Source organism: Canis lupus, chromosome 10, assembly GCF_048164855.1.
Source record: "Canis lupus baileyi chromosome 10, mCanLup2.hap1, whole genome shotgun sequence".
Lineage (NCBI taxonomy): Eukaryota > Metazoa > Chordata > Mammalia > Carnivora > Canidae > Canis > Canis lupus.
Window position 1 is genome coordinate 15471265 of NC_132847.1, and position 26011 is coordinate 15497275.

At 46.3% G+C, this 26011-nt stretch overlaps 1 protein-coding gene across 8 annotated transcripts in view; it reads right to left on the reverse strand.

Moving 5' to 3' along the window:
- Positions 1-3437: 3437 nt before the first annotated feature.
- The window catches only part of ZNF608 (zinc finger protein 608), a 111040-nt gene continuing 88466 nt past the window's right edge, over positions 3438-26011 (reverse strand). For 7 of the 8 annotated variants that reach the window (XM_072840807.1, XM_072840801.1, XM_072840804.1 and 4 more), the window contains 7 exons: positions 14949-15036; positions 11967-14427; positions 9822-10239; positions 9047-9219; positions 7498-7651; positions 5217-5298; positions 3438-4427 (listed from right to left, as the gene is read on the reverse strand). In XM_072840807.1, coding sequence (XP_072696908.1) covers positions 4421-4427; positions 5217-5298; positions 7498-7651; positions 9047-9219; positions 9822-10239; positions 11967-14427; positions 14949-15036 — 3383 coding nt within the window. In that variant the 3' untranslated portion in view covers positions 3438-4420. Of the gene's footprint in view, positions 4428-5212; positions 5299-7497; positions 7652-9046; positions 9220-9821; positions 10240-11966; positions 14428-14948; positions 15037-26011 lie in introns of those variants that run through there. The other variant, XM_072840805.1, reaches the window with a different exon arrangement.

The window sequence follows — 26011 nt, forward strand, 5'->3', positions numbered from 1 at the left end:
AAAAAATGTTTCACCTATCTCCATCTGCCACGTTGGCACACACAAAATGCACTGGAAAAGATCTGGTTACGGGAAATGAATTTAAAGTTGTAGTTTGAACATCTTCCTTTTCTAGTTTTTTTTTTTTTCCTTAGTAGGATCTAGGCTCCCTGTGAGCCTTGAACTCATAACCCCAAGAGATCAAGAGCCCCATGTTCCACCCACCCAGTCACCCAGGTGCCCATGGATAGCTTCGCTTTTTTTTTTTTTTTTTTTAACTTAACTTTTCAGAATCCATTTCCCGCATTTGGTGCACCAGCACCGCTTCCCACCAAACCTAACTCGTATTCTGAGCTTTGGGTTCCCAGCTTCATGATGCAGATTATCAGGGGCAGCAAGGACCATCCTGATCACTAGGAAAAAAGTAAAACTTCCAGCAGCTTAGGCCAACGATGAGCTGAGGACCCTCCAAGCTCTCAGGATGCTGGGCCTGGGCTGCTCCCAGGCTCTGGGAAAGGCTGGACCAGGGTTTCATCTTAGCGAGAACTTAGAGACGCTGACTACAGTTCCCTCATTTGCCCCCTCTGAAAGTAATACGGACTTTAGCCAAGAAAGCTGGCTCATCTTATTACTTGAGAGACTTCATGATCCCTTTTCTGAAGCAGGAGAGTACCGTGGTTAGAAAGCCGGCCCCTAGACCTCGAGTTACTTTACCTCGTGCCTCAGTGTCCTCAATGCTGAAACAGTAATTGGGTTTTAGGAGTAGGACGCACCGAGGCCAGGAAGCCCCGCTTTGGAGAGCGCTTTTGTTTAGAAAAATAAAGATTCCATGCCAGAAGCCCTGCTAACCGTGGGCTCTACTCCTTTCATGCAAGTAAAGTTCATGCAAGTAAACAACACTGTGATTCAGGCTTCTGCAGGAAGCAGGGGATGGATGGCTCTCGTTTGGTGACAAACAATAATAAATGGCTTTGCCTGTCTAGTCTCTTTTCCAGAGTCAGGGAGGGAATGAAATGACCAGTAATTATCATTGAAACTGCTGTTTTATCTCATATCAATCAGAGCTATTCATTCTGGTTACTCTCAGACCCTTGGGCCCAAACCACAGTAAATCCGGGTCACAGCCAGTGTGAACACAGAAGGCCAGCCTTTAAGTCTCTCGGTGTGAAGGGCTGGTACTGGATGCCACCGGCCAGCTTCCATGAGGAAGCCAGCGGAGATCCTCATCTAGGAGCCGATGGTTCTCCATGGGGCCTGTTACCTGGTTTTTAATATTCTGCATTCGATGGCACCACAGCTGTAAACAACTCCTCACTCCCATTTCTCCTGGAAGTTAATTTGCACTGTGTCAGCACTGGCGGGCTTTTTGCATATGTTCAGGACAAGCTGATATGAGCAGGCCTGGAATGAATAATGTTTAGTAAAATCAATAAACCCTATTATTAGTCACTAAGGGGACTGATTTTATGTCTATAAAAGTAAAACAATTAGAACCGTATTAATGGCAGATTCATCATAGTAATATAACGGAGCCAAGTATGCCTGCCTTTTGGGAATCTTTAATTTACCATTCAGTACTGACTATGTACTCAGCTAGAGAACCGGCACACATAATATAAACAAACCCTGGCCTTTGGGCAATTCATGTTGTCATAAGCAAAGACAACACCATAACAGTTCGGGCGAAGAAACAAAACTTCATTTAGTGATTAATGTAAACCAGTCGTGAATAATGTTCCGGTAAAAGCCTAGAGGGAGAGACTATTCAAATCACATTGTGCTTTTGGCCATATATTTCTCTGCACGTCTGGGCACTCCTGTTTATCACAGTAGCAGAGCGAAGCATGGTCAGATGCACCTACTTACACTCTATCCACTTAGGCGCCTAACTAGTAGTGATCTAAAAGGCTGATTGGTGTGTCCTCTGCACACACCCAGTCACTTTGCGCCTGCAAGGCAAGATTGGCTTTCACGGAGTTTTTTAAAGATGCTTATTACTAAAGGCAGGAAAACCATCCAGAATCCATAGCATCACCCAGCCGCCACAGGAACACGCGATTTCAGCAGAAGATGTAAGCTGACCTGGGTCTGAATTGTTTGGTCTATTCTGGAATTGCAGCAGTATGTAGGCAATCAACAGACATACTTTAAACCCTATTCTTGACGGAGGAAACGTACTGGCTTAAACAGCATGAGAAAAAATTACATCGACTATTCAAGGACTCATCAAACTGAAAACATCTGATAACTTTAAAAAATGATGAACAGTATGTGAAATTTTCATATAGGTAGGAAAAACCACCACTACCGAGGTTCTCAGAAATAGTCACATGGATGAAACTCAAAAGACAGGCAAGCTGAAAATTCAGAGAAAAATCTTCTTCTGGAGAAATCTATTAAGAACATGGACAAATGTGTAAGGCACCCGCAAACGTAACACTTTTTTTTTTAAGGCGATTTTCCAAAAGCAGAGAAAACACTTTGATTACTTCGATTGCAGGGATCTATTTATTCGTCTGAGAAGCTAAGGTGTCCAAGGAGGAGAGCTAACCAAATGAATACCAAGAACAAAGTTTGTCAACGTCAAGAACGTTTTAGAACACCAAGTGAGAGAACTGCCATTAGCCGTGACAGTAAAAGAAGAAACTGGCAGCTGGAATTGAAGCCCTGAGATCAACCAGCCCAAACGCCTGAAGCACATGCACACTACATGGTTTCTGCTTTGCTTTTGCTTCCAGCTGCAACGCCTTCCCCCCCAGATCTGGGCAAGGACTGCTTGCTTTCCTGTCTCCTGTGGTGAGGCTTCCCCCATCACTCTAGAGAGTCACAGACAGCCCCCCCTCGTATGCTCCCAATACCTACTCCCACGCTCTCTGTCCACAGTGTTGATCAACCATCGAACACGCTCTGGATTATTTTATTAGGCTTACCACACCTAATAGAAAATGCAACTTTTATGAGGACAGGAAGTTTTATCTGTTGTGTCCATGGCTCTATCCCAGTACCTACACAATGCCTGGGATAAAGGAGGTGCTCAGTGCTTATTCGAAGGGAGGGAGGGGGGCAGGAAGGAAGCTCATTCTGTACATGTGGCATAAAATATGCTAATGAAACAACTCAGTGACAGGTTAAATAAATGGCTGGCTGACCAACTTTTCTACAGTCCACACATCACAAGTCTTACATCTTTGGAATATCATTTCCTATCACAGAAATCTGGAACTACTGATTTGTACCAATATTATGCTCCATGTGTGGAGTAAACACCCAATAGATATGCACATGTCCACGGAATTAAATATACCACTTGGATGTTATACCTGTGTATCATATGAGAAAACTCGGTATGTGCGTACATTATCTTTTGAATTGAATATTCATAGTAATAAGAAGCCTTTCTTTGAAAATTAGAATCACCATCGGCCGTCTAGAAATAACATGAGTCAGACAAGAAGCCGTTATAAAAAAAAAAAACCTTTTTAATTCTGATTGCCAAATTATTTAAGGCAGGTATAAAAAAGGAAAGCATTCAATATACATTTTACATAAAATAAACTAGATTACAGCATAAAACAAGTAACCAGGCAATGGCGTTAAAGTCTCTCTCTTCTAAAACTGGATAATTGTAAACATTAAAAAAAAAAAAAAAAAGGACTGCAAGACTATTCAAGTAATAGAACAATCACAGATGTCTCTGGTACGCAGGCTATTGGGTTATTTGCCATTCAAGATTATCAAAAAAATGACACCTCATTATTCACAGATGCTCATTATTTCCCCATTTTAATCTTTACATTATATACAACACAGTTTTTGTGGTACTGGCAACCCCATGCCTTCCAAAAGTCTTTTTTCCACAACACACAAGTACAAACAGTGACTACAGGAACATTTCACACTGATGTGTCTTTAACGGGAGCCACCAAATAGACATCTAAATTGTACCCAAGCGTCATCATCACAGCCAGCCTTTCTGAGGGCCTTACAGGGTATCTATGAAGGATATGCAAGGTTCAGGCACACTGATACAGAACGTCATTTATTTACAATCGAAAAGGAAAAGGAAAAGGAAAAGTAAGCAGCCTTTTGTGGCTAACACTTCTTCAACATGACAAATACGTTTTCTTTATTTCCTTTACTGAGTGGTTTGCGACTTGGCAGCAGACCCTGTGTGTGCGAGCCTGGTTACTGATACAAAAAGTAAAGAATATATATATATATATGTATATATACATATATGTATACGTATATATATATAAAACAGAAGTTTAATTACAGCAACATTTGTTACTCTGTGATAAAATCTGTAATTTACAAAAATGAAATGACTGGTTTTTGCCTGCCATTAAAGGCATTTCAAATTAACACCATGGAACTGATGTCTGTATAAAGCGCTTCCCCATGTGATCCAGTCACATGACAACGTACATTTCCGATCTTGTTATTCTCTGCAAAAGAAAAGAAGACGCTTAGCACAGGGTTCTGTCCACATGTGACACTGCAAATATGAAAACCCCAAGACTGATAGACTTATCTTAGTTCTAGTCCTTTCAAGACATTCAATTCTACAGAAAGTGAATGAACACAAGGGTAATGATATACACTGCAGAAAAAGAAATTATTTTCCCTTCTAAAACAACCTGAGGGACAATTAAAAGTATCAAAGAACAAACATCACCTTTAGCATTATGAAAATAAATAGCTCCCTTTGTGACTTTATTTTTAAGCAGGATAAAACAAAGGGGGTCATGGAGGGTTATTTTAAGCAGGCTGTGAGGACAACCTGAGAGACTTCCAACTGTTCAAAAACAACAACAACAAAAAAAATTAAAAACCCCACAGATTAATTACTAACCTACATTACAGTTAAAGAAAGGAGGGTCCTGGAAAGTAAGCTGTACCTGAAGCACCAGAGACAGAGAGGTACATTCGTTACAGTAATATAAAACCCTCTGGGCACCTGGATGGCTCAGTGGTTGAGCGTCTCCCTTCCACTCAGGTGGTGATCCCGGAGTCCTGGGATCAAGTCCCACATCGAGTTCCCCAGGAGGAGTCTGCTTCTCCCTCTGCCTGTGTCTCTGCCTCTCTCTCTGTGTCTCTCATGAATAATAAAATCTTTATATATAAAAAATCCCAAGGAGCCAAGTGTTTGCTCTAAAAAGCCTAGACTTAATTTCCTCCCACCCATCATGCTGTCTCCCTGTAGAAAACGGATTCCAAATGTACAGGATACTTACCTTCTTTGTGCAGGAAACATTCCTGATGCAGATGCCTGGGCAGCCACCTGCTGAGAGGCAACGAGGGCAGCGGAGGTCAAGCCTAATGGGGAAAAAAATGCAGGGTTTCTGTGACATTGGGTGAGAGAAGAGCAGGTACGGGTCACACAGTAAAGGGCTACAGCAGCAATCTGTCCTTTCCTAAACACGCACGGTATGTTTCGCTCAGCAAGGACCGAGCACAGACCACTCAGCCTAACCAACATCTATCCATTTATCCCATACTCTGTAGTTTTCTTAATAGCTACTCAAAGGGAATATAGAGCTTTCCATCTCTCAGACTCTGCATGGTGCTAAGTGGTCTGTACGCATTCCCAAATACGAAGCTCAGAGCTCAGGAGAAATAATAGGCACCAGGTCACAAGAGGAATCAAAAGTCACGGTAAATGATGGAAACAACACACTATTTGCTTAGAACACAGTACTTTCTTTTTTTGTTTGTTTGTTTGTTTTTTCAGTACTTTCATCATAACTTTTATCATTTCAACATTTCCCCAGTGAAAGAAGACAACACATTCCGTAAGGCACATGCAATCAGTGAGTCAAACTTAGAAATACTCTTAAGTTGTACCCTGCAAGAAGAAAATGGCAGTCAGAGAATGTAAGAGCTCCAGATGGCATAAAGTTGCCTAAGAGGAAGCAATTTTTAATTCTACAGAAAACAATCCCGAGAAAAATAGAAAAAACAAATGCTAACCTAGGGAAAATTACTCTCCTTCTATGTCCTCTCTGGTCTTTTTTTTTTTTTTTTTTTTAAGATTTTATTTATTTATTCATGAGACACACAGAAAGAGAGGCAGACACAGGCAGAGGGAGAAGCAGGCTCCCTGCAAGGGAGCCTGATGTGGGACTCGATCCAAGGACCCCAGGATCACGCCCTGAGCCAAAGGCAGATGCTCAACCACTGAGCCACCCAGGTGCCCCTCTCTCTGGTCCTTCTTAATGCCACTAGTTGACAGCAGGCAACATGGGCTGAATAAAACAAAAACAAAAACAAAAACAAACAAAAAACAAACCAAACCAAACCAAAACAAAAAACATGGGCTGAATAGAGAAAAAAGAACCTTCACATTTGTAGAGCACTTCCCACTTTTGGAAGTACCGTTAGGCACGTAATCTTATATTCACACAGCAGCATAAGGGGCAACATGGCAAGTGTAACAACTGTGTCTCTCCAAAATTCCTAGGTGGATGCCCTAACCCACCAATGTTTTTGAAGACAAGACCCTAAATAATTAAGGTTAAATGAGGTCATAAAGATGGTACCCTGACCCAACATCAGCATGCTCTTACACTCTCTCACTCTCTCTCTCTCTTTCTCTCTCTCTCTCTGACACACAGAGAAGAGGTCATGTAAGTACAGAGTAAGATGGAAGCTATCTACAAGAAGGCAGAAACAGAGCATTCACCACAAGCGACCATGCTGGCACCCTGATCTCAGACTCTCAGCATCCAGAACTATGATAAAAATTGCTGCTGTTGAAAGCCATAGAGTCCATGACATTGTGTCCTGGAAGTCTGAGCTAACTAGGAGAGCAAGAACCTGGCAAGTGGGTCGCTGGTAGAGATAGGGCCAGGACCCACCTCCCCCACCATGAGGTGTCCAAGTTGGGACAAGTGGCACAAGCTTAGCTAATAACACCACCAATCGAAGGCTCTCTCACGTCGATTCTATGGCTTTTCAAAATGTTCCTCCATCGTGAAAGTCAGGGTAATGATTGGCTGCAAACAGACCCTGAATTAGAGGTGATTAAAGGTGTTAAACCTAAACACATCACTCCCATTACTTCCGGGGGCGGGGGTGGGGGGGTGGGCGTGGGGTAATGAGAAAGGCCTGCAGAAATCAGCACAATTTCACCCAAGCCTCTCACCATCCCTTCCTTTTTCTCCCCGCAATTTTCCTCGAGGAGCTATATCTGATCTCCTGATTGTTATACTCGGTGCCCCAGACAGCGGCCGCCACCTCGGTCTGGGAGATAACGGTAAGCCGCCGATAACATCAACCAGTGACAATTATTAAGTGGGAGCCATCTCATGTCTCAATAGAACACAAAAGACACGGGCGATCGTCTCCGTTGTGTCACCAGGGAATCGGAGGAAATAAGAATTAGGAACTTATTTACTCCCCAGAGTTCAGGTTAACCCAAAGCTCAATGTATTCATTTTAAGACATGAAATGTACTGTGGGCACACGGTTTTCCCCAAGCAGAACGAGCCACACGATAGCGACGGAACGGCTGACCTTGGAAAGGGTCATATTGACCCGGGATTAGTGGGTAACCCATGCCAACGTGGGTGTGGTGATGTGTGTGCAGGTGCCGCTGGCCGAAGGGGGAGTGGCGGTCCCTCTCTCTTTCGGCCTCCCGTTCCCGCTCCGCGGTGGCCTTTTCCACGGGCTGCAACAGAAAAGAGACACAGGTCCCGCTTCAAACTCTGAAAAACCACCAGCAAGGGTCCTAAACCACCTCCGTCCCTTGAGCGGTGTGTGTTAATGATTAAGGAACGAAGGCGCAGGTAATTCACATTCCTTATTAATTGACGACAATTTCCAAACGCAGGCAGGGATTGAGCCAACCCTGAAGCAAGGCTCCCACCCACAAGTAAACCGAGCGGCATCCACGTAGGTTTCCCTCGAACTGCGGCAGGAAGGGGACTAACTCTTGGTTCTCGCTCATACCCGCAAGGTTAGGAGTGGCCCGATCTCTTCCCAGAAACAACTTTCATACTGGGGTCAAGGCGGGGTTGGGGGTCGGGGCGGAGGAGTTGTGGACATTTAAGTCAAGTTTTTGAATTATCCTGGTCTTTTACGTACATTTGGTGGGGAGAATCTATCTCGTAAAGTTAAATACGCCTGTCTCTGTTTTCGTCTGTTGAAAATACACGTGTCGGCGCTGTATGTCAATACCGAGTACAGGAAATTGCTGCCCTCTGCCTCTGGAAGCATTCCAGAACCTGTCCGTTTTTGAAGGCGCATAAAAAAGCTCTCAGTTCTGCCAAATAACAGTTTAGTCAAGGACCGTCTTTCCCGTACGTTTCTGCCCACCAGAACTCCGCCAGCCGAAAGTTCTTTGTTCTCACTTGAAAAAAAAAAATCTTTGCACTAGAAGGAGTACCCAAAGAAATAGACTCCTAAATCATCTCTCCTCGCTTCTAGAGTCTCTGGTCGGCTCATTGACAGCACAGATCCTACATTTTATGCCACACTTCTCTTTTCTAGGCAAGAACTACCACATCCTTTGTCTCTTTTCACAACAGCCTCTGGAACTAGCAGATTCCCTTTTCCCTTTTCCTTGGCGGGGGAGCGGCGGGGAGCAGTGAGGGTGGAGCTGTCTTTCACAAAGCCACTTGTTTGCAGGGCTTCGGGAAGTTCCAGGGACAGGACAATGGGTCAAGGCCAAAAGACTCTCACGTGATCACCCTGGCAGACCAGTGTAACAATAGGTCAGGCGTCAAAAATCCTCCGCACCGAAAGTTGGTTCCTATGAATTTAAATGTCCACCTAACAAGCACCCTCCTGGGGAGTCAAGGGTACAGTGCCTCTTGCAAAAGAAAAGCTCGTGAGCACTGCACACATACTTCTGACAATTCCCCCCCACCCCCCGCTCCCCGCCCCGTGTGAAAGCATCTCACTTTTGAACATTCCCCGTTCTTTATGTGTGAAGATAAAACAGCATCTTGAAATCACAGCTGGGTTTGAAAACCATTTATATTTCAAGACCGTTTCCTAGCTTGTCCCCTTTCCTCGCCCCCCAAAACATGGTACTTTTAAGTAACAACAAAAGGAGGCTTACGGCAGGAGACTTGCTGCGGTACTGGTTGGCATGCTGCTGTAGCAAGTCCAGGGCTTTCGATTCCGTCGTTGTTTTCGTGTTGATGCTAGGGCTGCTACTGACTTTCTCTGCCTCTTCTCTCCCTGACATCTTCCCATAAACAGGATAATGAAATCCTGGAGAGAGATAGGCCCCTGCAGATACACAACAAATGCCACATCAAGTTATGGGCTACATCTTTAAAAACAAAAACAAAAAATAACATCATCTGGGTTACATGAACTTGGGAGAAGAGTCGGAGATCTTAAAATAGGGGATTATATTAAGAGTGGGCTACATCATCGTTAAAACTGTAGGTAGGCTCTCCGATTTTCTTCTCCCAGTTAATTCATCCTGATGAACGGAGGTTATAAACAGAATTGAGCTTACAGCCATTTCATACATTTATGTGTCCGCTTAAGTGAAAGGAATAGGAACTATAATGATTATGACAGTAAGTGCTTAGAATATTTTCATAGGCAATAAAGTATGTGTCAGTCTAACAGCTAGAGCAGACCATCAGAGTCTGCACAAACGAGAGCTGAGGACGCTTGACATTTTACTTAAACAAAAACAAAACCCACTCCCCCAAAAAACCTCATATGAAGTAAGTTTCACCTTGGGGAACTGAAGCAAACTAAAAACAAGCGAAACAAAGGTTACTGTTGAAGCGTCTCATTTATCCTGAGTTTTTCAAACAGCTAATATTTGCACGCAGCCTGTTCCCTCCAATATAGCGAGAACCCGCAACACGTACCAGGGTAACTGTGCATTAGGACGGGAGAGACAGCCCGGTATGCAGGGTGGCTGGGGTCATACATCTGTGGGTAAGGATAAGCATGCAAGTACTGTATGTAGGACTGATGCTGACTCATGGGCGAGGACACCGCCACTCTCGCTCCCCGAGAGTCCTTCCAGTTCATAGGCGTCTTTCCATCATCATTTTTCAGCTTGTTCTCCTCCAGAGACTGAGAGTCAGGACGCTTGGCCTCCTTGGGCTCTTCTTTAATGCTTGTTAGTGATACAGGAAGGCTGGGCACGCCACCCTCCTTAGTGGGGGTCTTCCTAGGACTATCCTCTTTTAATTTCTTTTCCCTATCAAGCTCTTCTGACTTTTGCTGATCCAGGTACTTGGGCTGGTATACGTAATGATGCCATGTCCTTGAATCTGGATCCTGATTTTGAGGGAAAAAAAGAAAGAAAGAAAAGAAAAGAAAAGAAAAGAAAAGAAAAGAAAAGAAAAGAAAAGAAAAGAAAAGAAAAGAAAAGAAAAGTGGGGGGGAGATTTGTTTTAAAATTTCCATTTTGAAGCAAAACCCATTAATCACCATGACAGCATTATTACTCTTACTTCTAATACTAAGTTAACGTGTATTTCTGGGTTTGCACTGTGCAAGAGCATTACCTCCCTCTTTCCCCAAGTCATGACGTCTGCGGTAGGCATCATTATTAATCTCTTTTACACAAGACAAAACCAAAGCTTTTAAAAGCTCCAGGAACATCAGGGTCGCACCATTGCCCAGGATGGAGCTGGGCCCTTCGTGGGATCCTTCAACATTAAACAGCACGCTCAGACATAATTTAATCGAAAACTCATTTTCCCTTTACTATCTCACACAGGCAAAAAGAATTTTAAAAACTCCCAACTCGGGCTGGCTCATAGTAAATTTAAATCATCATCATATCAATTAACATCAGTTAGTGGGGGAAACTCTTGGTTTCCTAACATATTTTCTTCACCTACAACAGCTGAGGCTTAATACACGGGCTCATGTCTCCTGTGCAGACATCTTAATCAAAACAAAATTTCAAATTAATAGCACACGTTATAGCTTTTCTCTTAGAAAACAAAGGCATCTCTAACCACCCCCACCCCGTGCCCCCAAAGCGTAGGGTTCTAACGCCCTTTGAAGCTACGGCCTGGTTCAGGCCTCCGCAAGTGGGGCAAGGCCTCTGCAACCCCCATCCCAATCATGACAAAACCCCACTGGGTATATTTAGGTCCTGAGAGAACATTCATCCTTGGGCCTACATCTTAACTTCTGGGCAGTAACGAGCATGAAGACAGGATTCTGTGACTCTGGTTCCCCAGGGACAAAAGCATGGGGGTGGAGAGAGGGGTCGGGATGCCAGAAACCTCCAGCGTTAACTCTTAACTCTCAAGAGACCACAGTGAGTCAGGACGTGTGCGCTAGGACAGGAAGTGCCAGCACACGTGTGATTTCACAGTGGCTGGTTTTCAGGTGCCGGCCCATGGAACCTCAGGCTGGCTGGCCAGGGGGATCCGGGAGGACTACGGGAGGCCCATGCACCCAGACACCCCCGCCATACTCCACACTTTGCCTCACAGGCGATGGGCACCGAGCCCTACTTTGGGGCTCTTAACATCTAGGCATCTTGGACACCGTGTGGAAGATGGCTGGGCCCCAAGTTTTATGAAAGAGACGAAAGATGGGAAATGTGGACCGAAGGGCCCAGCCTTAATAATATCCCTTGGAGGTGCCAGGAGAAATTTGGGGATGTAACAGAACAAATGTTGTAGAGACCAGGCTCAGGATCTCAGCAGCCACCAGAGTTCCCTCACTCTGGACTCAGTTAAGAAATGGGGGGACCTCATCAGATTCACAGTGAGTGAACGGCACAGAACACCAGTCTGCCAAGCACACATCCGAAGTTCCTGTTACCACACAACGCGACAAGGCAATAGTGAGGACCGCGACGCTTGAGAGGTATGAAAGAACTCCTGAGGGAACCTTGTCAGATATTTTTTAGGAGGAGAGGGGATCGACCCTAAGGAGCCCCTGGCTTATTTCCTGCGAAGACGTCTAACCAGATCAAGCCCAGACACATCCAAGTCTCAGACTTGCTCTCTCCCTGTGGGGGCCACGCTCCACAATCTTACTTGTTTAAATCTCGAGGTTGGATCTACACCTGTCTGCTTCATAGAGTCCATGACAGATTTCATTTCTACAGCCTCCTTAATAAGCTGGTGGTTTTCCATCTGCTTAGCTTTGAAGCTGTCGGCCTGAAGCTGCTGCTGGTGACTGGGGAGAAGCTGTGATTTACCTGTCTCCTCAGTTTTATTAGGCACTGGCGGCCCTAGTTTAGAATGGGTTTTGTTAGGCTCCGGGGTAGAGGGAGCTTTTGAGATTGTGGCAGACGGCAGGTTTTTCTGTTTACTGTCCTCCTTGCCCAGCTCTTTCAAGGGGAGCTCGTTTTTCCTGTCGCAATCTCCTCTGCCAGCCTGGGCCAGTTTCTGCTCTGCCAGCCTCTGATCCTCATAGTACTTCTCGTACTGCTGTCTATAGGCAGGGCTGGTGGCCATCAGGGACTTCTGGTCCATATAGAGCCCATAGGCGTACTGGCCGTAGTAAAGTGACTGCGCCAGGGCAGGGTGTCTCTGTGTGATCACTGACTGGTGCTGAGGCTGTAAGGGTGCTGAGGTATGGTCCACTTTCTTGGCATCGAGCTGCTCCACCTTGTCTTTCTTGTCCGGGTCCTCCTCAGACTCCTTCTTGATCTTCATCGCCTGCGCGCTGGCGCCGTTCCCAGCTGCAGGGACTCCCACCTGCCCGGGGTGCATGTAACTCGGAGAATAGTAGGGATCGTAGCCATGGTAGTAGGGTGAATGGGACTCTTTCATCTGAGATGATTGTGCTGGAGCCGAAGGATGCCCTTTGACAACACCATCCTTACTGGAAACGATGTCCGACGGGGAACTGGCCTTGGACCTCATGCCCTCCGACCGGCTGTCGGAACCGCCATCGTCTGCAGCATCGGAGATGTCCGAATAGGCGGGGCTGCTGGTCTTGGCCGCGGACCCCTCTGCGCCGTTCTGGGTGAGCACGTGCAGCGGGGCCAGGGGCGCCTGGCCGTTCACCAAAGTGCTACATTCCATCCTTGAGGCGCTGCCTATGGAGGGGCTGGGGGCGTTGTCCGTGAAGGTGTAAACCTTGTCAGCCTCGGCTTTGATGCTGGCCATCCGGCTCTCCTGGGACTCTGACAGCCCGTTGGCCAGCCCTTCACTCTTGCTGAGATGGTCCTTTAAAAAATGCCCAGATAAATCTTTGCCAGCCCCCTTGGCGTCCTCGAGTTTGCCCAGCTTGGCATCCAGCTTGGGGCTCCCCGACTCTTTCCCCTCTTTGTCCTTCAGCTTCCGCTTCTCCTTCTTCTTTTTGTCTTTGAGGGACACAAGGGCGGGGTTCACGGTGATGGGCTCTCCCATGATCGTGGGCTTTGGCTGAATGGGTTTCAATGGAGGGCTCTTTGGTGTGGCCTGCACGACGGTCGTGGTGAGGGAGGGCAGTCCGGGGATGGTCCCCGTGGTGGTGCTCGTAAAGGTGGCAGTGGGGATGGCGATCAGCTGCGGAGGGGCGGGCGCAGGGGCCGGGGCGGGGGCAATGGGCCGGGCAGTTTTAAGCTTGGAGAGGTTTTTGTCCATTTTGCAGTTGTTGGCTTTCTTGCCCTTTTCTTTGTCGCCCGCGTTCTTCTTGTCGATCAAGCCTTCTGCTTCCAGCTTAGGCATCTCGGCGGCCAGGCCACCGTCGGGCGCGGAGCAGCTGTCCAGGGTGGTGGTCATGTTGGAGATCACCGGGAGGTTGTTCAGCTCACTGTGGAGGCCTTTCTTCTTGCCCGAGTTCTTCCCCGCTTTTGAGCCGAGGACAGAGCCCGGACCGTTGCTCATCAGCTCTCTCTTCCCCTTGGGGGTGCCCGGGGGATGCCCGGGGCCGGGCGATGCGGGCGCCTTCACCTGCTCGTAAGCCGAGAGGCTGGTGCTGGGCTCACCGCACTCGAGCGCCACGTGACTCAGAGCCTCCTCGCAGTCCGAGATCTTGTCCTCGCTGTCGGGCTCGAACTCCAGCTTGTTCTCTGGGTCCAAGTGTGCGTGAGCCTGGTGGTACCGCAGGCCGTTAATGTGCTTGTACTTTTTGTTGCAGTTGGGGTGGGGGCAGTCGATTAACACTGGAGAGGAGCAGCCTTGGTCCAAAAAAGTAGTCTCCGGCTTCCCTTGAGGAGTGGTGGGAGTGCTTCTGGAATTTGTGCGGACCCGCTTCCCGGGCTTATTGTCCTCGGAGCTGGAATTCAGGTCCAGCTCCATCGGGGGCTTGTTTTTCCTTTTGTTGGTGGAGGAGGGGCTGGCTTTGACGTCCTCAGCGGCACAGTTTGGGGGTGTCCTGCGCCCACTGGCGTTGAGGCTGCCCCGCCGCCCCTTCCCATTGGCACCCCCTCTGTTCTTGTTCTGCAGCCCCCTGGACTCGGTGAAGCTGGCCTCTGAGCCCGGAGCCGCCGCGGCAGACCTGGCTCTCTTCCCTCGGCCCCGGCCCCCTCGCATCTCCAGGTCACTGGTCGGTGACTCACAGAACCTAGGGAAGAGCAAGCGACACATGTCAAAATGAGCACTCCCAAAAGAGCCGGTGAAAACACCAAAGCCACACAATGCAGGCAAGGGTGGCCAACACCCCCAGCAGCTTGAGGGCTGGGCCCAGAGAGGGAGAACACACCCTCTTCTTCCGCTATTTCAATCCCTGCGAAAGAACAGGCTAGGGAGGGTGTATATGCTTTAGAACACCAAAGAAAAACGGCTCGGATAGCTAGTTCAAATCCAGTTCCAATTCCCGTTTTAAGAGACAGAAAACAAAGGAGTGAGGGAGACGGGGCAGGGAGGAGAGCTCTCGGTGACAGAAAAGAAATCCTGCATCTGCATTTCACTGTGTGCAATCCTGAATTGCCCGTTTCTCTTTTGCCTGGTTTCAATTACAGGCAGACTTTTATGCATTATTAATCTATCTCTCAGGTTTCTTTGCAAAGAGAGGATGGGGGAAAGGAGAGGGGAAGGGGAAGGAAGAGAGAAAACAGAGCCTGAAATAAAAGGCCCTGTGCCTACCTGGGAGGGGCCCAGTCGTGCTTGGTGCAGTCCAGTAGGGTCCCTACGTAAGTTTTGTTCCGCCACGTGACATTGACCACTAGAACACCTGCGGGAACGGGGAATGAAGGAGGTCAACAGTTAGCACTGATTCCTCTATTTCCAAATGATGAAGATGATGATGATCATGATTTTACCAGCAAAGTTCTGCTCTCATTTGCTTTCAAAAGCTGTGGTTTGCATTCTTCCTCTTTCTGGTTTCAGTGACCTCAAGTGAAAACCCACAGGAAATTGTGTGTGTGTGTGTGTGCGCGCGTGTGTAATGCCTGTGCGCATGCGGTACAAAAGGGTAAAACTGTGTGTGAGTGTAATCAAGATACTGCTGACAGAAGGAAATGGTTTTTGCCATGTCCTGCTGTAAAACAGCAACACTCACCTCTTAATTTTTCTATTATTACACATAATTGCTCTCGTTTGGCAAGCAGCCAACAAAAACTAAGCGCCAGTTACCAGTGCTTAAACCAGAAGGTGACTGAAAGGCATCGGCTTTGTTTCCAATTCAACAATATAAAATGGTGATTTTTATTTAGGAAAAGATTATGTGGGTGCACAAAAATACACGTAGAAGGGGAGTGTGGGGGGGTTAGAGTCCAGATAGCAGACAATCAGCTATAATTTCTCTTTCCTAATCCTCCCCTCTCTGGCTTTGTGAGACAAGAAATCAGCCACGGTATGGTATCTGTTTCACTGTTTGGTCTTGTTTCATATTAAGGACTCCTAAAATAGCCCTCTTAAGAAAATAAATGTGCACAATAGGTTTGCTCTTGGGGTTATCTTTAGAATCAACTTTAGTAAGCATTTGCCACAGAGGATTAGAAGAAAAATCTCAAAACCAACACACTTGTTTCCTGCAAGCCATTCTGCTTTTCCCAACTGCTTTGCAGACAGACAATTTAATTTAGCACTGCATCTGTGAATTACTAAACTTAAGTGCACTTAGTGTACCAAATGTCACTGGAAAACAAAATAGAACGTCCTCTTTATTTCTCCAGAGGACCAGCGCTGTATATTTTTTTAATCACTCCTTAAAATTAAATGTATAATAAAAGGACCTAGGATTGTGAGACATACCTAAAACATTAGGGTAAATAAAGGAAACACTTAAACGAGCCTTTGTTTTCTTTTCTGTACCTACAACCCATTCCATCTTGGAAACACCAAGGGACATTAGTCAAAGTCTACTTCTAGCTGGTTTGCTCACTCGCTCACTGCCATTGTGAATTGCAGAGGAAAACCTGTGTTGCACTCCTCTATGGTAAGGGACACCTCACAAGGTAAGACTAATTGTCCTGGGAGCCTTTTAACAGCAGGGGAAAATATCTGAATGGTTGGGACTCAGGTAGTGGGGGAAGGCAGGCTTTCTTCCAAAAAGTCTCAGGAAGAGATTTGAAAATTGTTTCCCATATGGTCTCTGTTGCTATTAGGTGACAGCTGAATTTACTCACTGTAGCAATGGGGGGGGGGGGGCGTGGGGGGGGGGGAGGAAAGGGGACTGGAATGAAGCAAAGCAAGCATTTCCTCAAATCACGGGTTGATTCCATTCTGATTCCCTCAGGGGAAAAAAAAAATCCTGAAACCACTGAGTATAAAAATTCATATTGAGATGAGAATCAATGGTAATTAGGCATTTGGTCAAAATTTGCACAAGACAGAACAATTGGAGGAAAGGATTCTTTATGAGCACATCCCTCCAGGAAAAGGGAGGGGGTGGGCGGGGAGGCGAAGGGGAAGATGGAGCTGGTTTTCTCATCATGTGCTCTCTGGGGCCCTGTGTGTGGTGTCAAAGACCTTTGCAGCTGCTTAAAATTCTTCAGCATGTCAGCTATATTTACAGTGCGGGAATATATCTGTATCGCCAGAAGGTTACTGCATTTGGGCTTTCGACGCAATAGGCTGAATCACCGCGTTCCAGAGTCCCTGATGTAGCACAAATGTATAATTAAAATTGCTTGAAAGGAAACATGAAAGAAACAACAAACCCTCCATTCTTGCAGTAATAAAATTAAAAACAGGAAAAGTCTGCACAGACACTTAACATTTGTCTGCAGTGAAAGGCTTTTGTTATTGCTTTTCCCCTAAGGGGCTCGCGTTTCCAGCGAGCGGCGGCCGCCCATTGGCCGGCACCTGCCGGGGACGCTCGCGTCTGATTGGCTGGGCCCGGGCGGCCGCGGCCCGGGATGAGGGCTCGGCGGCGGGGCCTCGGGGCTGCTCGGGGCTGCTCGGGGCTGCTCCGGGGGCTGTTCGGGGCGCGGGGCCCCACGCCGCACCCCGGGAAACGCGGGGGCCGCCCGCGCCGGCAGTCGGCCGCCGGGAGCCGTCACAAAGGCTGAGCTCGCGCTGCAGCAGGCACGCCCCGCCGGATGCGGCCTCTAGAAGCCACGCGGGCAGACCTCGTGTGCGAGCCCCGGTGATGCCGCGAGGTCCCTCATTATCTGCACCGGCACTGGGGGGGGGGGGACCCCGCCGAGCCCATTCACAACTTCCAACGGGGCCTCGTTCCAGCTGCCCTCGGCATTTGAGAATGCTCAACCCAAACGCTCCGCTCCCGGGGAGATGCTGACGAGCCTCCATCAGGCCCGGCTGATGGAATACGTGTGCTCGGGTCTATTTTTCTTTCTGCCACAAGAGTATTTCTGTCTGCCCAGGATTCACGTGCGAATACACACACACGCACACACGCACGCCCATGGTGACACAGCCACACTGGAAAGAAGGCTTCAGGAATGCTGCTCTTATAAACTACAAAGTGTACTGTTTCTTTGTAAGGAAGTCTGTGTTTAGACAACATCCCATTGTGCGGGGCCAAGGAGAAGGGTGGCGGTTTAGCTCTAAAACATGCAAACGGTTTCTCCTTTTGCTCAAGTCTCAACATCTTGAATGCATTGTAACCCAACCACGGGGGCATGTCAAGTGGACTCCACTCTTTAACTCACCAAAATGGAAATGAGTCCTTTAAAAGTTCTACTTTGAATGTCATAAATCTGGGCACAGTTGTGTTTCTCGTTTATCTTTTGTACGATGGAAATAAATACACATTTATTACGAAAGGACTTAATATTTCTTTTAATGCACATTTATTCTTCCAACCGCCTAGCCCATGACCCAGGTGCTGGGGACGCTCTACGCCAGCCTTTTTCATCTTTATAGTCTCCAGGATCCCTCTACGTTTACTGTCCTCCTCTTCCACTCATGAGGATGCTGTTTCTCAAAATGCTGGTAATGCCTGCCCTGTAACGTTTTCTTTTCCCAAAGATCTTATTTATTTATTCGTGAGAGAGGCAGGGACACAGGCAGAGGGAGAGAAGCAGGCTCCATGCAGGGAGCCTGATGTGGGGACTCGATCCCGGGTCTCCAGGATCACGCCCTGGGCCGAAGGTGGCGCTAAACCGCTGAGCCACCCGGGCTGCCCCGAAACGTTTTATATTTGAGAAACATCTGAAGATTGTTGCCAATTACAAATACAGCTGAAGACAGCAATGGATGATTTGTGTGTGCTCACCACACAGGGTTTTCCTATTTATATTAAGGCTCTGAATTAGATACTGATCTAAGAATCTAAGCTACTGCCCCATAAAACTTGTATTATCTACAGGACATTCATAAGAACGTTCTCTGTGTTCTGTGACCTAAGCCTAAGGTAACAACCTTAACTCAAGCCAAAAGAGCCCTGAGATCTTGTAAGGATTCCACAGTCACAGGGTTCTAACTATTATTTGCTCTTGTCAATACTTAGCAGTTAAGTGCTCCCAGAGAGACGATCAGGCCCATTAAGCATTTATTGTGTATCTTTAGGTTATATACACTAGATACTTATTTGGTGCTATGGGATCAGCCACATTCTAGCGAGACCTCCATCCAAAGTCTATTCTGCAAGAGCCTGCAAACTTCTAACAGAACCAACACAGGCATACCTGTAATCCAGAAAGGGAAGTATAGATTATGGATTATCCATACCTAGAGAGCAGGCTCCTTGATCCATCAAACTAGACCCTGGATGAGATTTTCCCAGGGTTTACCTTGCCCACAGTCTCTGCTCAGAGGGTAGTTTTAGGTGACTAGGCTCCTAAGCCAGTAATCCTAACCCTGGCCTCATCTGATGTGTCCAGTGATGGGCATCTAAAGCTGAGGCAACCAGAGACTTATTCTGGGAATCAGAGTCAGTCGTAAGGCAAATTGACAACATAAGTAGAAATCTCAAGGTCACAAGGTACCAAAGGCTGAGAGAATTTAAGTGGATCAAAGCCCCAAGGATACAAGAGCTAGGAGATGAAGAAGCCAATGGGTGCAAGACCCTTAGTACTGGTGTGTTCCTTCTTTCTCCTCTTCATCAGTGATAGGGGCTCAACAGCACCCAGGATTGCCCCATTATTTTCCAGCCACCTTGGTAAAAAGCTGTTCCTGGTTCTCAATTTAAATCTGTCTCTGAATACCTTGGCTCCTGCTCGTACCTTCCGATACCCTGCAGAGAAAGTCTACCTAAAGTCCAGCCAACAGCCTTTCACCCAGGCAACGGCAATGGCCATGGTAACATTTTCACCCCCAGCTCCCTCTCCTTTTCCCCGCTCCAGCCTACGTGAGTTTCTTCAACCACTGTTTATGCCACAATTTTAATCCCCGGACGATGTTCTATTCCAAATCTCCAAGGAGAGTTCAAGTTCCTAAAGAATCAGCACCAAAGAGAGACAAAGGCAAATGTTATCTCTTCTCTGAATGCTCTCCACTCACACACTGGTGGTGCACGCACATCAAAAAGCAGTTACCTCCCTTCTGAGTCTCCCACGGAACTCTATACCCACAGTCATCTGACCAGTGGATGCTCACCAGAAACCACACTTCCCTCCGAGTCCACAGCTAGACCCTTCTTAGCCTCCCGCCCAGTCAGACACGGATCTGTGGCACATTCAGGTCTAGGACAGCTGGCCCACAACAATCCCTACCCCACCCCGTATGTCCTTCTCATTTCCTCCTCTTTCTGGCTGGCTGGGACAGACTAGGGCAACCATGAAGACCACCAGAGGATGGCAGAGTGTCCTTCATCTGGGACCCAGAATGACAAGGAAAACCCACCAAAGGACTACCAAACTCAGACTATTAGGAAAGCAGCAAATAAACTCTTCCCACATTTGCATGCCACCGAACCTGTCTTAACCTAAATGCACAGTCCCTTGACATCCTACTCCTCTCACAGACAGTCTGCCTCTCCTCCAACCAGAACACACTCCCCGAACACAGGAGCAGGGTCTGCACCCACCGTACCTGGGAGCACAGGACCCAGCTGACAGAGAGAGCTCGCTCAACACCTGGGCATAATGACATGGTGACAGAAGGGAATCTAGATTTGAATCCTTCTTTTCACGGTTACCATACTTTTTCAATAAGCATCATCTCCCACTAGCATACAGATGATAGAAATTCTCTGTGGAAAGACTGTACTCCAAAGATGTTATAAATATGGTTTATGAATTACTGTTTCTGGTATTCGTGAAGATGTTTCCTCAAGAACTGGGCAAATGCCTGATTTCCCAGCGGATCAGCATAACTCTGTTTGTATTACAGTTTAAAGACTGTTTCAGAGTCTTTAAAGTACCTCATCCCTGGGACAGAAGTCTCTGCCAAGCATTGCAAATGCCAAATTTGGAATCAGACGTCGTTTTTTTTTTTTTTTTGAACTCCTATTCAGACTACCACATCTGGATGGACTTGGCGTGCACTCATGCAGAAAACAGAAACCTCACTCTAATAGCACCGAAATGTAACCCAGTTATGCCACAACCCTTTTTTTTTTTTTCAAGTTTACACATTTCTTTCCTTTTATATATTTTTTCTAGGGGAATCATTAGTGACAATAAAAAGGCCACATTACGCTGGTTTCATGAGTCCAGGATAATGTTCATGCATTTCAGGTATCCTATTACCTATATCTTTATGCAACATGACTATTGTACCAGGTATGATTTATCACCATTATTCCTTTGTACTTCCACCTCCCTCCCCCAACATTTTATTTTTGTGGTTTCATTGTATCCAACCCTAGTACCTTCTTTAAAAAGACTGAGTCTTGTGTAGTACACTTGTTCCTTTTTTTGCCTTCAAAGCATCTAACCTTCAGAAAGTTCTTTCTTCAAAGGACAAAGTTGAGTTTCTAATTCTTGGGGGGAGGAAAGGAGATGTTTAATTTATGACTGAGGCTGCCAATGAAATCTCTGACAGCTAAAGAGCAGAGGGACTTTCCTATTCTCCATGCCAAGTATCTATGGAGCACTAAGGACAAGAAAAATATAGTCACATGACCAGAAAATGCAGGTTTTTTTTTTTTTTTTTTTTTTTTAAAGAGCCCTACTGCGGAGCTGAATGTTTGAAGAGTCACTTTAACCACATCCTGTAATCAAACCATCTGGAACACAACGCTGCGATTAGTCACTCTGAACACTGGGCTTTATCTGAACAAATAGTGTATGGCAATGGAGCATGGGAGATAGGGCAGCAGCAACAAAGGGGAGTGTAATGAAACACTTTATGCCCTAGTGTGCCGCCACCCCAGTCATAAACCCCAGACACACACTGCTCTGGTGTTAATGTACTACTTTATGAAAGCACAGTGAGCTTAAAGATTAAAGAACTGACAGGATAAAAATTGCTGGTTTGGATAGATGTTCCCTGTTGGCGGCTGGAATATGTTGGCACCGCTCTATCTACGTTAATTATAACCTCTCCGACGACAATTCAGCATTCCTTTTAGGGTCTGGTGTTATTTTCAGGGCATCAGGAACAAGGTTCGCTGAGGGGAGGACAGTAATGATTCTCCATTTGCCAGAGGTTCATCTGAACAAGGAGATACTGCTTTTCGGTTCGTCCAAACCCAATCCATAAATAAAGGTGTAGCCGCAGGAGATCCACTGGCTAATCGAACACCAGAGAGCAAAAAGCAATGGCAAAATGGTGTTGTTCTAATCTACATTTTAAAAGACGGCATTCTTCTTTGAGCTTACTTATCTCTTTCAAAAGTACATTTGATCACTGGGATACCATCTATGGAAATTTTATTAAAAAAAAAAAAAAACTGAAAGGTTTCCCCTCCCTTAATACACTGAATAAACCCTAAAAGGGGAGGAGGGGGGGAAAAACATAGCTAAAGAAACCTTGTTTCCCCATGGGCCTTATGGTTTAATACACAAAAGAACACAGAGCCACTTCCATCACTGTCACCTCCCCCGCAGCCTTTGTTCTGAGGCCTGATGAGCTGTATTGATTTGGGAAAATCATTGAGCTTCTTGGAAAACTAGACTCTCGCTTATTCACTGCCATCTATTTCTTTCCCATGAAGACAGGTGGTCAATATCCAGTTGACTGGTCAGCTAAAAGAGGCTCTTGCTGCTTTTCTTTTCTTGCTTCCCTAGTAACATTATCCTTTCCCACTTTTAGAAAATACAATGACCTGTTAAAAAGTCTTGTGGGTAAGAAGAGGGAGAAGAAATAAGGCTTTTGTAAGGCACCTCAAGCAATACTGAAGTGCTGTCCTACACATTTGCATGGGAGCCTGCACTGCATATGCGGCTAATGACAAGATTTTCACTGACCAAGCATTATACAAGTTTAAGTATTAATGAAAAGTCTGATAGCCCAAGACAGAACTTTAAGAAATATACCAAATCAAACCAGATCACTAGAACTTAATGTTCATTTCAGAGACATTTTCCTTTAAAAAAAAAATGAGTACATAAGTTTCATTAAGTTTCTTAATTCTTAATTATAAGATGGTCTAAGTGTCATTATAGACATCTCAGGGAACCAAAAGCATAATGGAAAAAAAAAATCACAGGGAGACCTTTTACAAAGTAATTTAAACATGATGAGAACAAAAAGCACTTGATTTCAAGTTAGGCAGACACAGGCATCCTAAGGAAACATTATCCTTGCTGCTTGAGGCTCTTTATTTTATTTTATTTTTTTGAGGCTACTCTTTAAATATATATACAATACAACCACTCACACCAGGATTTTGCAGAGGTGCAGGGAGTCCCCCGCTCCCACCTGGGGATAGACAGGAGGACAGGTTTCAGGTGACAATGTTGGGAACTCAGGCTTGTCCCCTCACCCCACCCCAGCTAAGTCACACTCAGCCAGGCTGCATCAGAAGCTATCCCTGCAACCCCAAGGGGATGCTCTTCAGCCTGTGGTCTATCAAGGCTCAGCCAACACACAGTAAAATGAAGTGATAAGCTCAAGTAAAAGATAAAAGATGAAGGACAGAAAAAAACCCCACAAAGTCTTGAGACAGGCATTTGGAAGAGTTTCAATGCATAAAGTGACCATGTACACATACGGAGTCGATGTATATAGGTATACACTTGTATAAAGAGGTTTCTTGTCTTTGATCAAACTTTCCAGTAAGTAACGCCTTGAGGCTGGCTGGCACAGAGATAAGCTATGGCACCACTCAGATTTCTGGTGCGAAGTTTGAAGCCTGGATTTTTCTCCTGCTCCTTTGCAGGCATGCATTCATATCTCTGAAAACTGATGAGTTCAGATGAATGATTTTTAGTTCCTCAAACCCTCTCCTTTTTTAAGGCACAATTTCCTCACTAGAGAAGCAGGATTTCTCATCCCTCCTCCTCCCTTTCTTCATGGAAAGACCAGGGGTTCAGTGCCAACTGGAACAGAACAGACTCATCTCCCCTACTCCAGCCTCATGAGCTTTAATTATTAGCTCATTAGGAGATCATTTTTTTTTTCTTTCTGAACATAATAAAAGCATTCAAAAGTTTGGGAAAGTTATCTCACAAGCATTTCTTGAAGTAGGCTTACTCTGAGCCATGGTCACAATACGATTCTTATCCTATTAACTCCTAATATGCTGTTCCTTTACAAGTGTTATTTTAGGAGGCAGCTGTGTACAAGGGACCCAGGCCCACAATGCATAGCGAGGATGCCCCCCACCCCAACCTCACCCAGAACGGAAGGGACACAGTCTCAACACAATCCCACTGTCAGACCCGCCTGCCACCAAAGATAAGCAGCTGAAAGAATGCAGGCCTTTCGTTTCCTGTGCTTAATATTAACCATGGCATCTTTTCTGCTTACAGCTTCTACAGCGGGGACCTCCACAGGGTCGTTGGTTCCCCTTCAGAGACAGGTAAAGAGAACAGCAAGACCAGACAAAAATCAAACTATCCTGCAGGCAACAAGCCCAGCTCTACACCACTGCCCCTAGAAGAGAGTGTTCTGAAGCCGAAAGCGGGAAGAAGGGTGCAAGATGCTCTGAATTTGAAAAGTCACTGACTGGGTACTTGTACTGCAATGCCAGGTACAGACAGCAGTCTGTTTCTTGCCCACTGCTCCCCGCCCCCAAAAGCCCCTCCCAGGCAGGAGCAGGGTAGGGAGGGGCACTGCGGAGGCCAAGCAATCGCTGAGCTGAATGAAATTCCAACATTCCAGGGAAATAAAACCTAAGAATGAAAAACCTCATATACTTTGGGGAAAGGGAGCAAATTCCAGGAAAGTAATAGGGAGGGACCTTTCTCCTGGCCTGGCTCACAAAGCTCTAGTGGGTCAATCTGGGTGGGTGATTAGCCAAGTTTCAGGTTTAGATGCTAGTGAACTGCTTGTCAAAATATGTGTAATACAACTCTAGGTTACAGGACTGTGTTTTCAAGTAATTTCCTACCATCCCCAGTCCTTGAGATACAGGGAGACAGTGGGAACCAAATGACAATTATGCTCACATCAAAAAGCCGCCACTGATGCATGCATCTCACTGGGACCCAAGAGCCAGGCTTCATATAAATTATGATGCTTTATTTAAAGTCAGAGCGCTTATTTGCTTTTGTGCCAGCTCTGGGCCTTTTTCATCTCCAGCTCTCGCCGGCCCAGGAGAGCACACATTCCTACAGCTTTGCTGGCCACCAGCTGTGTCCCCCATAAATCATAAATCCTCTGAACAAGCCATTCTTTACAAAGACCAACAGCATTTACTGGAGATGATCACTCTGCTATTATTCCACTTGCTGAAATTTAAAATAGCAATTTACAACAGCGGCTGAAAACCAGGGAACTGTGTGTATGTGCATGTGTGTACACAGGAAGGCTCTGCGTGTCTATGGCACACAGAGGGGCACATTTTGTGTGTCACCTAAAAGTCAGCTACTCTGCAAATCCAAAAAGGAAACCAGGGATGTGCCTGTCAGAGGAACCAAAGTCAGTACCCTCACAATTAAAGGCAGTGGGGTGAGTGAGGTGCCTGTCATGGAACAGTTCCTATTCTCACCTGGAGGCAGACAAGCCCTGCAGGCAGTGGGGGAGGGAGTTCGCACACTCTCCTAGTGAGGCCACACAATTATGGCTCCAGTTCAGACTGTAATAAGGAAAGCTGAAGGAATTAACTCCAATCAAGCTCACTCTGCAGGCAATTTTATTTTGAAGACTAGGTGGGGAAGACAGAGTAAGAGTGTTCAGTAATCCCAGTGCAGCATCCCAAGCGCCCGAAAAGATGTCTCTGGAGACAGGCCCACCTGGCTCCCAGCCCGCTCTGCAGCTGGGGCTTCAGCTTGAACTAAACTCTCTCTGCCCCTCGGTTTTCTCATCTATAAAACAGGGACAATCAGGGTATCAGATCATCTGGTGTGATTTCTGTAAAGCATGGAACACATGCACTGGCACAAAAGAGCCACCCAGCAAACGGACTTTGGCTTCCTCATCTTCAAAAGTCCCCTGGAACCCAGGTCAACAAGCTGAAGAATGGAGGGAGATGCCAAAATACTAGGAGTTCCGCACAGAGAGAACAGCCAGCAGCCATCCACAGTGCACTTCGTCCAGGTGAAGCACCCTCGGACACGGGCATCCACCCAAATCATCCCGGAGTCCTGGTGACCAGGCTGTCGTGCACATGGTACATCTGTCTTGTAGAATCTCACGAGCTGCGAATTCCAACCTGAAGGGCTTATGTTATTTCTACGCCTACCACCCATTTCAACCAACATCAAGTTCTCCTTCCTGACATCCCCACTGTTGAAAGCAAACATCTCCTC